Source organism: Squalius cephalus, assembly GCF_949319135.1.
Source record: "Squalius cephalus genome assembly, chromosome: 5".
Taxonomy (NCBI): domain Eukaryota; kingdom Metazoa; phylum Chordata; class Actinopteri; order Cypriniformes; family Leuciscidae; genus Squalius; species Squalius cephalus.
Window position 1 is genome coordinate 33,901,138 of NC_137126.1, and position 15,902 is coordinate 33,917,039.

The 15,902-nt window shown below is 36.7% G+C and overlaps 1 protein-coding gene across 4 annotated transcripts; it reads left to right on the plus strand.

Annotated features, from left to right (window-relative positions):
* Nucleotides 1-920: 920 nt before the first annotated feature.
* On the plus strand, nucleotides 921-14,191 carry ehmt1a (euchromatic histone-lysine N-methyltransferase 1a). 4 transcript variants are annotated; one of them, XM_079872998.1, is made up of 24 exons: nucleotides 921-1,053; nucleotides 1,727-1,793; nucleotides 1,993-2,393; nucleotides 2,919-3,018; nucleotides 3,117-3,223; nucleotides 3,323-3,560; nucleotides 3,976-4,121; nucleotides 4,388-4,531; nucleotides 6,116-6,324; nucleotides 6,463-6,555; nucleotides 6,702-6,784; nucleotides 6,914-7,020; nucleotides 7,767-7,889; nucleotides 8,032-8,133; nucleotides 8,354-8,458; nucleotides 8,806-8,960; nucleotides 10,900-11,067; nucleotides 11,491-11,635; nucleotides 11,741-11,818; nucleotides 12,052-12,167; nucleotides 12,275-12,361; nucleotides 12,900-12,978; nucleotides 13,175-13,350; nucleotides 13,444-14,191. In XM_079872998.1, the coding sequence occupies exons 2-24, from the start codon at nucleotides 1,775-1,777 to the stop codon at nucleotides 13,643-13,645; spliced, it is 3,183 nt and encodes a 1,060-aa protein (XP_079729124.1). In that variant the 5' UTR covers nucleotides 921-1,053; nucleotides 1,727-1,774; the 3' UTR covers nucleotides 13,646-14,191. The 4 variants fall into 4 exon arrangements, with proteins under 4 accessions (XP_079729124.1, XP_079729125.1, XP_079729126.1 ...); XM_079872999.1 differs by having other exon boundaries at nucleotides 6,466-6,555; XM_079873000.1 differs by lacking the exons at nucleotides 2,919-3,018; nucleotides 3,117-3,223.
* Nucleotides 14,192-15,902: the final 1,711 nt, after the last annotated feature.

Consider the following 15,902-nt stretch of genomic DNA (forward strand, 5'->3'; position numbering starts at 1 on the left):
TTGTTCTGAGCAGGTTTTGTCAGTGAACAGGCTGTAAAACTGTTTGCTAAGTTACAGACACTCACGAAAAACTGATGCTAATTATCTGGGAAACATTCTCTAACAGCAGTCAAGTTGTCACTGTTTGTGTCAAACAAGTTGTGAATTTGTTGTAACATTACAACAGAGATCATCATGACTTACTCTGTGCTCAAAGTGATGCTCGGAGCTCCAGTGGTTTCCTCTATGGGTGAACGAAACTTTGAACGAAGAAGCTGTAGCAGTTAACAATTGCAGGATGTGGTTTTTTTCATTGGTCGTTGCGTTAAATCTTACCCAGATACAATAGTGCTATTTTCTGATTGGCTATTGTGTAGCCCCTTTCTTTTTTTTTGATTGGCTGATAAGTGGCAGGCTCGCCTAGGGGAGAAGCGCTTGATTCCTGGCTGCCGGTTCCATAGTGAGATCGGCACGGCCAGAGAAATTTTGGGCGCTGCGGCATAAATAGTTTTTCCGCGTGAGAAATACAATGTGTGGCGGGAGTGCGTGACAAAAGACCGAAATGAGTGACTGTCACGCTCAATGCGTGACACTTGAGAGCCCTGTGTTAGTATACAATAACTTTCAGGGTGTTTTACTCTAATGAATTTCTATAGGTAGGGAATTCTTTGGACTCAATTTGTTGAGGTTCCCCACACACAAACAATAATGTCTTCATTTTTTTGTGATATACGTGTGATACGTTAATCTTCAAAAAAATGAATGTATTATTATATATTTTTTTGTGATATACGTGTGATACGTGAAAATTAAATAAAGTGATAAATATTGACAGAAAATGCTATCGTTTTTGTAACTGAGAAGTTGTTCCTCGAGTGTAACATGTTGGGTTAAATCTGTTTTTGTACTCCCCAACCAAATCCTCAACCTCTCCCCTTACCAATAGAGGGCGCTGTGTGGTCACATGACAGTCGCAGGGCGCATGTAGCAGGGAAGTAAAGAGAGGAAGGCAAACCTCTAAACTTTCGGAATGAACCTTATTTCACAAAAATGCAAACCATCATAAGTTAACGGGTAAGGATAAGCAAAGCTGTTATTTTGTGGATAAATGTCCCAAGACCGACGTTGTTGTATTTATAGGTGCATGCATGTTTTCGTATAGAATTGTGCTGTTGTGGCTGATGTCATGCGCGTGTTATGTTAGCTACATTGTTTCATCCCACTGTGAGCGCGCTACATCCGACATAAACATTAACAAATGTTGTTATATTTCTCAGTTAATAAGACGCATTAAGATTAAATCACGAGGATGATAGTGGGCTGTCATGTCTCTTCAGCAATGCAAAGAAAGTAAGATTTAGCGTTTTAATTTAGAGGGCCAAAGATACAGATTTGTTGTCTGTCCCAAAATCTGGTGAGATGTAATCAGACAGCAGTTGATGGCCAAAATTAACTTGAAAATTTGAAACGCAGCCCTTCAGAGATCGATAATTACCAATAAATATATATATTTTTTGTTTAAATATATTATAACTAATATCTTGAACCGTAATCGCTCTATTTATGCATTTTTACGTAAAAAGAAATAACCATTAGACTGCAAACATACAATATAATTGATATATTTATACTTTTTTTAATATATTAAATAACTGATTAATATAGACATTGTGAAAATCCATAAAAAATATTTATCAGATCAATTTTTGTTCTATTTTAAATTATAACACTGTAAATTCTCATATAGAGGAAGGAACTTGGAGGTGGTCTTGGATTGCTCCAGGTTCCCTCTGCCATGGCCAAGTCCAAGAAAGGTGAGTTAATTGATTTCAAAGTTATTCATGCTTCTAAATAATTACATTCCCGTCATTATGCCTCAGTTAATGTATTCCATAACACAACAGTGTCTGGTATTTTTCTTCAGATTTGATTCACTTATCAAGTAAAAAAAAAAAAAAAAACACATTGTTTACATGCCGTAGTTTTTTATATTTCATTACGGTATGGTTTTAGGTATGGAAAACCCTGCGAATCCTCCAAAAAGAGGCAGGAAGCCTAAATCCCTCGGAGCTGCTCCAAAAGCTGGTAAACAACAGAGCTCTCCAGGCAACAGGAAGAGCGCAGGGCCCAGCTTTCTGCTTCATTCTGGTCAGACACCCCATAAGCCACCAGCTGAAAACATCATGTCAGGAAATCATGACTCTATCCAGCAAGATAAACAAGATGCTCCAGAAACACAGAGTTCTGAGTCTGGTAATGCTGCCAAGAGCATCCCTACTTTGTTCTTACCTGCAGCCAGACACGAAGGGGATGCTCAGAGAGAGCCGGAGGAGTTTAAAGCTGTGAATCCTGCTCCTCCACGTTTGGCTTGGAAAACGATGGTTAGACCAGCACCAGCTCCATCTGCTCTGAAGGTAGCCTGCTGTTTGCTTGCTTATATTATTTACTTTTTAGTTGCATGAAGGCATCATAGTTATAAATGTGGAAAATGCATTAAAACTTGATTATTGATTATCTCCAAAAAGTGTGGGGGACGAACAGACATTTCGGAATGTGGTTGAAGATTTGTACTGGTGGGTTGTAAAATGAATGGGGTCCGGGACAAGAAAAAATGAATGGGTGGACCCTCTGATCCGAATGAATAGGTTAAGTGAGCCCCCCCTCATCAACCCCTGATAGTAATGAAAACAAAACCCAAAACACATTTTTTTCAGGATTCTTTCATGAATAGAAAGTTCAAAAGAACAGAATTTATTTAAAATGGAACTCTTTTGTGACATAAATATCTGTACTGTCACTTTGGACCAATCTAATGCATCTTAACTGGATAAAAGTATTCATTTCTTTAAAAAAAAACCTTTCTGCCCCCAAAGTTATGAATAAAATACATATACATATTATATGTATGTCTGTTTTTGTTAATGCAACAACATTCAAAGACAATGAACAGAGTGAAAAGCGTGAATGAGAGAGACGTGGAGTCTTCACCCACACATCATCTCCTTTTACCTCAGGAACTCAAAGACTCAACACAAACAGGTAGGGTTTTTTTTTAGCTAAAAAGCTAAGCTGAATTAAATTTAGAACACACAAGAGTAAAACAAATGGCATGCTCCTTTGTTTGTATCCTTCTGCAGCCTCCAAGAAGAGGAAAAGAAAAATGGGCTTATATAATTTTGTTCCCAAAAAGAAACCGAAAGTGTCCAAGAAACCGAATGTCTCGTTGTCCTCCTCAAATGCGCAGGTCTGATATCTGGCACATTAGAGACTACTTCCATGTGTGTGAAATTCAGTCATCCATCTCAGTTAAATCTGAACATTTAAGATCTTTGTTTCCCTGCAGGAGTCCTCACATATAGCTGGATCCAAAGGTGGGCAGATGTCCATTGAGGAGGCATTCAAAAATAAAGTCAGTCCTGATAAACCAGAGAAGCAAACTTCAAGGGATGAGAAAGAAAATGCAGCAGAACTGCACAAGAACAAGGAATCGGAGGGCTTTCCACAAGGCCACGCTGAAGAATACACAGAGCTGCCTCTACATGCTCTTGCTCATGATAGCATGTTCACGCCAATTCCCACAGGTAGAGCATATCTGCACCTTGTTGAATCCACTGCTTGCTTGTGGACCTTGTGGTCCACTGCTTGCTTGTTTTTTATGTATCTCATGCTGCCACCTCATGAAATGCGTATACCTCCTGTCTGTTTGTTTTCATCTGATAGGTTGTTCTCAGAATGAGCAGAGACAGGTTTCAGACAGAACATTCTGACTTTGTGAGGCAGTAAGACCACATGGCAACATACATGCAGACCCTTGTGTAAAAATAAACAACCCTTTGTTGTACATTCGCTTAATCTAATATTAGATCAGTGTGAGAAGGAAGAGTTTAGTGCATAGGATGTTCTAGTAGCCAAACAGTAAAAGATCTACTTTCAAGTTCTTAAACCCAGTTATTTATACTTAAATTGAACAGTGCAGGTGGTTTTTGTGTTTATCAGGTTTGCCGGAGGATAAAGAGAACATGGAGGCTGATGACACGTTGGAACCTCCACTGTGTAGCTGTCGAATGGAGACACCGAAGAACCCGGATGTAGTAACTCTGGCTGAGGGCAAGTGCATGGCTGTAGAGAGTGTGGATGGAAAGGTAGAACATGCTTCATCTCTTTTATTTTCCATCTGTGAAAGGTTGCAAAATGAACTAATTGGCTACATTCACACTGCTGCAACGGTGGATGCTAAATATAGTTGCGTTCACACACTTGTGTGAAAATAACTGTAGCATATTGCAATGTCTTTGTGATAGCATTATACTAATGTGTTTGATTGACTGAATGTTCAATAGATTTCAAGAAAGTGGACATTAACTGAATTTTTGAGTGAATATGATTTTCTCTCTCTCTCTCTCTCTAGCTGAGTTTATGTCGGAAGGTGATTCTGAAGCAGGAAATGATGCGTCCCTCTCTGAGGATTCCATTGCTCGTGCTGTGCGAGGATCATCGTGCGGGAATGGTGAAACACCAGAGCTGCCCAGGCTGTGGTTTCTACTGCAGGGCTGTGAGTAAAAAATACACTACCGTTCAAAAGTTTGGAGTCAAAAGTTATGTTTTTGAAAGATGCCTCTTACTGTCACAATGTCTGCATTTAAAAAAATACAATAAAAACAGTATATAACAGTAAATATTATTACAGTTTCAAATGACGTTAACTTTTAAATATATGTCAAAAGGTAATTTACTCCTGTGATGGCAAAGCTGAATTTTTAGCAGCCAGTCTTCAGTGTCACATGATCCTTCAGAAATCATTCTAACGGCCAATTCACAGCGCACCGACAGATGCCGACAATCACTAGATTACAGTACATCACTTCTCAGACATTCCATGACCTGGCAAATGCCAAGGGAGAGATGAATTGTCATCTTTCGGCGTTTGTCGTGCGGTGTGATTTAGCCTTAAAGCCCCGATATACTCATGGTGATGCTCTTTTTCGTTATTTGTTGAGGGGGTAAAACGAAGTTTGAAATATGTGAGCGGCAATATACTGTTATCGAACATCTGACACCGCCGACACAGCTGAGAACGGCGCTTATATGAATATGTAAATATGTACTGTGTGCTTTCTTATCAATAACAAAATAAACACATAACAAAATTGAGAAAACAGCAAGGAGTTTTTAATAAAGCATTAGAAAGGCATCTGATCATAGCAACGTGGATATGTCTGTCTGAGCTCTGCAATTCGGCACTCTAGTTATTTATATTGAGCTGGGCCATTTATTTACACAACACTTTATACAATAGATTGCTTAAAATCAAGCAGCTTTACCGTATTAAACATGAAACATATAAAACAGTGTCAGAGTCTTGTTTCATCAGAAGTACAACTTCATTTTCTACACCTTCTACACCTACTTATTATGTAATCGCAATGGACCAATGGTAGTACAAAGGTGTTTACCACCCGGAGTGAACTTTTCCGGAAAGATTTTTTCTCGAAATTACGTCACATCAGTTGGTTCTTCGGTTTTGCTTGAAGTATATTGGGGCCTTTAATATGCTAGTTTGGGGCTTAAGAAATGTTTCTTGTTAACAATGTTGTTTACATTTTTTTGTGGAAATGTGACATTGTTTTAGGATCCTTCCTTTGATAACTAGAAAGTTCAAAAGAACAGCATTTATTTTAAATGGATTTTTGTAACAGTGTAAAAGTCTTAACTGTGACTTTTTGATCAATTTAATGCATCCTTGCTAAATGAAAGTAGTCATTTTATTCTAAAGAAATCAGTGGTGAATGAAGTGGTTTTTTTGAGAAGTAACGCAACATTATGAATGTTTTATTTTTTTTAATAGTGCACTCCTAAGCAATTAGGGGAATAATTTCTGTGTTGGCCTTGGAATGCCGTTATAGAAATGTGCAGTTATCACATTTTATCAGCTATTAGCACTCAGCCATGACTAATAAGTGTTTTTAGCATACTGATATGACTACAGTCTTGTGGGTGTGCATGATTTTAAAAGTACTATTAAATCCTTTAGGGGCTGCACTTTTTAATGATGAAATATTACTGAGTGCACCTTTAATAGTTCAGTCATGGACACTGAAATGGCAAAAGTAATATCATAGCGGTCTGTTTAATCCAGGGGACATTTATGGAATGTCAGCCAGATGGGAACATCTCTCACCGCTTTCACCGGAGCTGTGCGTCTCTGATCAGAGGTCAGGTCTTCTGCCCCCACTGCGGCGAGGAGGCTAGCCATGCTAAAGAGGTCACGATCCCCAAACCTGACTGTGTAACTGCAGTGCCAACAGCTGCTGTGCCCGCACACAAAAGAGACACCGCCTTAATGGAGTAAGTTTTCGATCCTGGTGTTTGATTGTGTTTAACTGGACTTGTTCCCAGCTTATTTCACTTGTCTAATGTTGTGATGTGTTTGCTCACCCTGGTTACTTTGTTCTATATACGACACGTTATGATTGTTTCTCACAGCAGGGCTAAACTGGACTCTGTAACTGTTGGTGGAGCTGTTGACCCTGCTAAAGAATCAATGGAAAGCGTTTTAAATGCACTGGAGGATGGGAAGTAAGTATCCCTGTCTATCATCACTACGATCTTGGTCCTGTATCATTAAATAAGTGCATTATTTATTATTATTTATTTGACTGGACACAATTTGTAGTCTTGCTTTGTTACCTAAACTTAAAAAAATTATTGCATATTTTTTAAAGGTATAAGAAATTCAAGCTGCCCCCAAAGCAGCTTTATTTCTCTGCTAAGAGAGGAGAGCTCCAGAGGATCTTGCATATGCTGGGTAAGACCTTTTTCAGGCAATCAGTATATATATATATATATATATATATATATATATATATATATATATATGCATGATAGTACAAACAGCTTTGTGATTGATATGTGTGGTTGTTTTGGTGGTAATCAGTAGAAGGTGTGGACCCAAACTTGCGGATGGACAGCGAGAAGAGAAAGACTCCCCTGCATTGTGCTGCTGAGGAGGGCCATAAAGAGATCTGCCATATACTAGTGCAGGTACTGCATATGCTAACAATGCACATTCAAGGATTGTTTACAGTATGTTCCTTTAAATACACCTTTAAAAAATGCCAGTTGGGGTTGGCAAGGTTTTTTTGTGTGTTTTTGAAAGAAGCCTCTTATGCTCACCATGAGCATATGCTTTTATTTGATCTAAAATACAGTCAAAACAGTAATATTGTTAAATATTTTTTATAAGTTAAAATAATTTTCTATTTTAATACATTTTATAATGAAATTTATTCCTGAGATGGCACAGCTGAATTTTTAGCAGCCGTTACTCCAGTCTTCAGTGTCACGTTATCCTTCAGAAATTATTCCAATATGCTGATTTGGTCACAATTTAAAACAGTTGTGCTTCTTGATATTCTCACATTCACATTCTTCACATAATGGTGATACATTTTTTTTCAGGATTCTTTGATGAATAAAAATTTCAGCATTTATTTGAAAAATAATTTATTTATAACTATATTAAAATTAATTATTGTCACTTTTGAGAAATGTAACCTTAAATGCTGAATGAAAGTTTTAATTTCCTTCTTTAAAAAAACAAAACAAAATAATTGTACTGACCCACAAACTTTTGAATGGTATTGTGTGGAGTATTTGATGCCATTGCTTTATATAACATGTTTATGAACTTAAATTACTTTTATATATTTATATTTACATCTAATATGATGTGTTCTAATGAATGCTGAATTTTTAGGAATGCGAATGATCTCTTTATCTTTCTATAGGCTGGTGCAAACCTGGACATGTGTGATGTGGAGCAGAGAACTCCTCTAATGTACGCCTGTGAGAACAATCATCTTGAAACAGTGAAATACTTGCTGAAAGCTGGTGCTTCTACTGGTCATAAGGTACGATGGCAGCCCTTTATCTCCCATTCAACTTTGAAATAAATTTTTTTTTTGGTATGGTTATCTTATACTACATGCTGAGACTTGTATGCCAAGGCTTTTGCTTGTCTAAAATCTAGTAATTCATGCCTTCAACTTACAGGATATGAGAGGCTCCACATGTCTTCATTTGGCAGCCAGAAGAGGACACACAGGTGTGCTGCAGTATCTCCTTTCCATGGCCTCCATAGACGTCAACTGTAAGGTAACACTGTGCACAAGTTTGTTATTGGCATATAAAATATACATTTTGTGTACATGCCATATTTATTATTTACCAGTAAATTCAGTTTTTTATTTGTGAGGATGTAGAGTACTCAACTGCAGAATTACCCACTGTTAGATGCTGTATGGATACTGGAGTGCTTAGGTGCTGTTATTAAAGGGATTGTAATAATAATGGGTTTATGGGTTCCTCTGGTCAGGATGATGGTGGGTGGGCTCCTCTTACCTGGGCAACTGAGAATATGCGTTTGGAGCAGATGAAGATGCTTATCTCAGCAGGAGCTGATGTCCAAATAAGAGATAAGGTATGTGTCTGCGTATTTCAGCTTTTTAATGCACTTATTTATCTCACCTTGTTTGATGATCTTTAAAATGAGACTGCACAAATGCATCACTGCGTTCAACTTTTCTATCACAGGATTGAATTACCTTTTGAAATATATTCAAATAAAACCGTAAATTGTAATATTGCACAATATTACTGTTTTGACAGTATTTTTTAACAAATAAATGCTACCGTAGTGAGCATAAGAGACTTCTTTTAAAATCAAGTAAAATCTTACTGAACTCAAACCTTTGAACGGTAGAGTATACCGATGGATTTGAGAATATATCCACCAGAGATGAATGTTGCATGTGGTCTGATTTCTAGGAGGAGAATGTCTGCCTCCACTGGGCAGCGTTCTCTGGCTGTGATGAGATCGCTCAGCTGCTGCTTGACAAGAGATCTGACCTACACGCTGTGAACATCCATGGAGACTCACCTCTCCACATCGCTGTCAGACAGAACCAGCTGGACTGTGTAATGTAAGTGTAGAACAGAGAGAGTATACCTAGATAACTGGAAACAAAAGCATTTTTATGATACGAGCTCTGAAATATAAAGGAACTATTAATGTTATTCCCACTTTAAGGGAAGTCATTTTACTCGAGGGGAACTGAGTAACACTAAAGGAAACACTCCAGATTTCTCTGTAGGCAATAGGCATACAAGTACATTTCATATCTGCTTGAATAAATGACTTTTGGATGTATTGGATAACTGAAATTTCCAAAACATATTGACCTTAATTTTGAGCGTTATTGTATTTTTTTCCATTAATTTTTTTAGTAGTGGTCCACCTCCTATTTACAGTGTCTCTGTGCTATGCTCCCTATTAACATATATCTAAACAACTTATACAGAATAAATAGATTAATCCAGGGATTCCCAAACTTTTTTGTCAGCCGAACATATATTTGCTTGAATTACTCCCCGATATTTTAAGTTAACATTTTAATTATTTAATTTGTATGTTCACAACCTCTGATGTTGGTTAATGTTCACATGACATGCAGGTAAACAAACAAATAATAAAAAATAAATCAAATCAAATATTTTTAACTCTTAAAACACATACCTCAGATCTTTAGTGACCCAGGACATAATTCACTACCCTCCTCATTAATTTTTAAAAGTTAGACATCAACCTTTTTAGTATTCCTCAATCAATTCATTATAAACAGTATAACAAGAAAAAATTATAGAGGAATGTCTGTTTTCCCATTCGTTTTTTGTAAAAATAAATTGTATAGGGTCGCTAACGACCAAAGTGTGTACCAGTGTAAGTATATATATTTTTTCCTGCACAACAATAATTGAATGTTTGATGACTGAATAAGCGTAAATAAATTAAATTAAATGAAATAAATTCACCTTTATTCCACAAGGTGGCAATGTCTGAAACAATGATGAACTGATGTTTCACTAGTAGTTACGGCTGCAGAAAACAAAAGAATAGGAAGTATCATCAGAAAAGCTTCAAATGGCGATTTACTGCAGAGCAACTACTGAACGCAATCAGATATTAGTGTCACTGTCACTTGATGGTCGATCTGGTGAAGAAGCTGTCAAAATATTAATTTTGAAGATGTTGAAAACTATAGTTTTATAGGAGTATGAGACAGATGCTGAATGTACTGGGAAATGACCTCTGACAAGGACTGTGATGATGGTTTAAAACATTTGCTCAAAGTGAACCCTTCCAAGATTTAACAAAAAAAAATGCTTTATTATATTCTTCTGTAATTGTTTCTCTAATATCAGGAGAGTTTAAACTTGTATATTCTTGCGACATGTAGAGATCCATCCGTGTTAGATATAGATGTGGGTCGCTAAAGTCCCGAATATGTAATAATGAATGGTGAAACATTCATGCATTTAAGGGTTATCATTTCATTTAGATTGTTTTTAATGGTCAATATTTAAATTTTACGTGTTTATGATTTAATTCTGTAATGGCTTTTTTTTTTTTTTTTCAACTCACTAACCTCCTGCAGTTCCCTCACTAACCCCAGTTTGGGAATCCCTGAATGAATCTTAAGGCCGTGACACACCAAGCTGACATCAAAGAACTAGCGGCGACAAAAGCCAACTGCGTTTGCATTTGTGACATAAAGCTGCGCTTGAACTAGCTCTGCTTGTAAGGAAATAATTGTCTATATCAGTAGGTATCAATAGTCTAGTATATTTCTCATTCAAAAAGAGAAGCCAAAACTAGAACTGCAGATATACAAATATTAAATAAAGAACTGCCATACTGCAAAAACTAGTCCAAAAGACGCTCACCGATGGCCTGACGTTGACCGTCAGCTGACCGTTGGCTTGGTGTGTCACAGCCCTTATGTTTGTATCATCAAAGAATTTACAAAGGTTTGTAGTTGAATCTGTCGGTTGTACAGGAATAATCTGAAGCATTGTCTATAGGCTGTTTCTGTCTCGAGGAGCAGATGTAAATCTGAAGAACAGGGACGGCGAGACTCCTTTGGACTGCTGTATTATAAATTCTAAGATGTGGACAATCCTGAACACCAATAAGAAGCTGACAGATGCTAGGAGAGGCAGAGACGGCCTCAGAGAAAGACTCCTCTGCAGGTAATGCAAGAACACAGATTCAATCTTGGATCAGATCAGGGTTTGACCACATTCAGCATTTTAGAAGTTCTGTCCTTTCTCCAAGCATCTTATGGATTTAGTTTGTCTCAACTTTGCTTCCATGCTTTGGTAACTATTATTTTTGCTACTCTCTATTGATAGTGCAATTGAAAGTGCTTGGAATTTAATTAATCAGTGCTGCATATTTCCAAACAAGATTCTTTGTAGCTTCAGATCCATACTAAAAATCTATGAAAACTGGCTACAGCTGAATCACTATCCCATTCATTTAGCTTGACTTCAATAAATCTATAGTTTCCACACATTTCTGAACACGTGCAGCTTAGAAGGAAGATTGGCCCCAAAAATATTTGACACAGAATGTGGGTAAATCTTACGTTACTGTTGTGTGTGGTGTTTCAGAGATGTATCCCGTGGCTATGAGGACGTCCCTGTGCCCTGCGTGAATGGGGTGGACCTTGAGCCCTTCCCCAGCAACTTCAAATATGTTCCAGAGAACTGTTTTACATCTCAAGTAAATATAGACGAAAACATAACTCACTTACAGGTAAGAGGATGTTATAGTGTCAAAAGCCATAACAAGGTAAATGCTGTTATTACAGCTATATGAAATGCTCATCTCTCTCTCTCTCTCTCTCTCTCACTGGAATAGCACTGCAGTTGTAAAGATGACTGTGCGTCCAGCGGCTGTATCTGTAGCCAGCTCAGCATGCGCTGTTGGTATGACACGGTAAGATGCTGCTAGTGCTAAATTATTCATTTAAGTGGAATAAATCACATGGTAATAATACAGTGACATAAACAATTGATACCAGTCCCGTTTTTTTGCTGCTGTTTTACAACGTTACTAGTCAGTCACTAACCATGACTATACTGTGATGTCATCTTGGCCTTGTGATTTTAGGTGGATATGAATAATGCTTATTATTAATGATTCTTAAATTATGATTTCTTGGTAACCAGGATGGCCGCTTGCTGAAAGAGTTCTGCAGGAATGATCCACCATTCCTGTTTGAGTGTAACCACGCCTGTTCCTGTTGGAGAACATGCCGGAATAGAGTGATACAGAATGGCCTTCGGTAATATAACTAATATATATGTATTGTTGCATATGAGTGCATAGATTCAGAGTTTACAACACATTCAGAGAATATTTTTCACAACTTCATAATTTTCTAATCCTCAGGGTGAGACTGCAGGTGTTTAGGACTGAGAGGATGGGCTGGGGTGTCAGAGCACTGCAGGATATTCCAGAGGGAACCTTTGTATGCGAGTATGACCCTCTCTTCTGATCAGTTGCTTTACACCTGTTTGGATACCACTTTTATTATAGTTGTCTCTACATATTATAAAATAGAAGATATTTTATTTTATGTTGGTAACCAGACAGTTAACAGTAGCCATTGACTTCCATAGTATTTTTTCCCTACTATAGAAGTCAATGGCTACAGTCAACTGTTTGATTTTCAACATTCTTAAAAATATATCTTCTTTTGTGTTTAACTGAAGAAAGAAACTCATACAGGTTTGGAACAACTTGAGGATGAGTAAGCGATGACAAAATGTTTATTTTTGGGTGAACTATCCCTTTAACCTGGTATATAAGTGTTTTACTGTGAAAAAATGAGACACAGCACAGCCTGTGTTCTGAAAAACCCTCCTACTGACTCTAGTGTCAACCATATTAATTTAATGTGACATTTTCTACAAAAATTAAAGCCATTAGGGGAATTATTAATTATTCACACATGATTAATCTCATGCTGTTTTGGTTCAATACTTTTGCCCTACGGATTTTGCTCTGTGTGCAGGTTTGCAGGTGAAATCATTTCAGATGGAGAAGCTAATGTTCGGGAAAATGACTCATACATGTTCAACCTAGACAATAAGGCAAGTTTATAGGTTTGTCTTGTCAAAACTTTGCGTTTAGAAATCAAAAATGATTTAGAAATTATTAGAAAATGCATTTCATACATGTGACTTCCAGGGGGCGCTAAAGTATATTCAAATGTGTATGGAGCTTAAGCACACTTTGAATTGCTTCATATTTGTGTGTATTTAATGGTGACTTTTTTTTTTTTTCTAGGTTGGAGAGGTCTACTGCATTGATGCCCAGTTCTATGGTAATGTTAGTAGGTTTATGAATCATCTTTGCGAACCCAATCTGTTCCCTGTCCGCGTGTTCACCAAACACCAGGACATGCGCTTTCCTCGAATTGCACTCTATGCAAGCAAGCCTATTCAAGCTGGAAACGAGCTTGGGTAAACCTTTATAACTTTTTTTTTTTTAAACCTCTAGCACTTTTTTATCCCTTATTATCTGTCGTATTTATCCATTCTTTTCTCTTTCATCAGGTTTGACTATGGTGATCCCTATTGGCAAATTAAGAAAAAGTACTTCCATTGTCAGTGCGGCTCTATGAAATGTAGATACTCTGAGACCGTTCCGGGCCAGAACCACACAGACAGCACAGTCCAAATGCTAGGTGATCAGACCGTTGCTCAGGTGGAACAAATTCAGTCAGCTAACACGGCTATATCAATTACTCAACCCTGAGGCCTCCACTCGGGATGTGCTGTGGCCTTTAACGAATAAATATGGTCAGGAGTGCAACGCATAATTTCCTGAATCTCAGCTCCAAGTGAGGACAATTTGTGCAGAGATACAGCATCATTTTATCACCATGCCATTGAGGACATTTTGTAATAAGACATTTAATCAGTGGCCTTTTGTATCTGAATGCATGTCTCACAAGGTTTTTTCTTATTAGGATGATGAAGAGGCTCCTTAATTGTACAAGATATATACATTAGCATAATATACATTTTTAAGTGTACATTTTTATATACTTGGTATTAAAAACAAAGGGTTTTTAGCCGAATACCATGAGTAAAGTGAAATCGTAAGTAGAACAGATGAACAAGTTCTACTGGCTAATTTTTTTAGCCATTTAATTATTTTTTTGTAACTCTGTGTCTTCTCAGGAGCAGAGATCAGGGCTTTTTTCTAATCTGTTTTTATTGAAATTTCACTATGAATTTTAATTTCACAGAATTTGAATGTCCTATCTGTGAGAAATAAAGCTTTCAGTGTTTTTAATTATTAATTTGGTCATTTGTAATTTAGCTGTGGCCCACACACAATTTCACTAAAGCACATTATGAATTACAGGTATATGTAACAAATTCAGTGTTTCATCTATCACTCCATCAAACATAAATAATTATAATAATAAAATTACACACACACACACACATATATATATGTATATATATACACACGTTTTGTCAATAATTTTTTTTTAAACAAGGACACATTAAATGTATACAAATTTTGACAATAAAGACATTTATAATGTCACAAAAGTTTTCTATTTCAAACAAATGTTCTTTTGAACTGAATCATAAAAGAAAATGCATATGGTTAAAATAAAAATACAGCAGCACAACTGTTTTCAATATTGCTAAAAAGAAATGTTTCTTAACCCTCTGGGGTCCTTCGTTTAACAGTCACACTTGGGACCTTCGGGTCCAAATGGACCCGGAGGGCGGGATTAATATATATATAAAAAAATCTTAATATTTTTTTTTTTACTTGTTTTTTATAATATTTTTTCTTTTCTTTTTTGGTGTTTTGAGATAATTTTATGATTTATAATTAATATTTATGCAATAATTATGACCCATTTTTTCCCATTGAATATAATATAATTTTTTTATATATATATAATTTTTATTTTATTTTTATTAAAGCTGTATTTCATTTTAGAGTCAAGCCTAGGCCTCATGAAAGCAATTTTTGAAATGAGATGGGCGCCAACTGGTGGACACACTGAGCATTTTTATCACGCAATAGCACATTTTTACCACTAGTGGATTTACAGCTCTATGTAGAAAGGCTTGCGAATTCTAGTGATTTTTGCCTGAACAGATTTAGTCTGTTTTGCACTCTTGATGTTTTAGAGATTCACCCCTTCACTGTTGAGTCCTTTTTTTCTGCATCCTGGCTGATTTGTAGATTGTATGCACAAAAAAAACTCTGTTTTTTCATATTTTTGACAATTTCCCATTCATTTCCTATGGGGGTCATTTTTGACCAAAGAGCAGAAGTGTGATGACCACTTAGCATGCTTGGATCATGACCTCAATATTTTTTGTGTGTTCACATACCTAATACCATAAAAGTCACCTAGTTTCGTAACATTCCGATGAAGCTGTGATTTTTAAAAATTCAAAACAGATTTTTGTAATCTGAATTTATTAGTGTGTATGTGTATAAAAGTGTGTTTGTGTGTGTGTGTGTGTGTGTGTGGATGTGTCTGTTTTGCACTCTTGATGTTTTAGAGATTCACCCCTTCACTGTTGAGTCCTTTTTTCTGCATCCTGGCTGATTTGTAGATTGTATGCGCAAAAAAACCTCTGTGTTTTCATATTTTTGACAATTTCCCATTCATTTCCTATGGGGGCCATTTTTGACCAAAGAGCAGAAGTGTGATGACCACTTAGCATGCTTGGATCATGACCTCAATATTTTTTGTGTGTTCACATACCTAATACCATAAAAGTCACCTAGTTTCGTAACATTCCGATGAAGCTGTGATTTTTAAAAATTCAAAACAGATTTTTGTAATCTGAATTTATTAGTGTGTATGTGTATAAAAGTGTGTTTGTGTGTGTGTGTGTGTGTGTGGATGTGTCTGTTTTGCACTCTTGATGTTTTATAGATTCACCCCTTCACTGTTGTGTGCTTTTTTTCTGGATCGTGGCTGATTTGTAGATTGTACGCACAAAAAAACTCTGTATTGTCACATTTT

Excerpts from the sequence above, each read along its gene's own strand:
- ehmt1a (XM_079872998.1), top strand. Across the intron at positions 2,394-2,918 it reads CAGCTCCATCTGCTCTGAAG|ACAATGAACAGAGTGAAAAG; the intron begins GTAGCCTGCTGT and ends CAACATTCAAAG. Across the intron at positions 7,021-7,766 it reads TCTGCCATATACTAGTGCAG|GCTGGTGCAAACCTGGACAT; the intron begins GTACTGCATATG and ends ATCTTTCTATAG.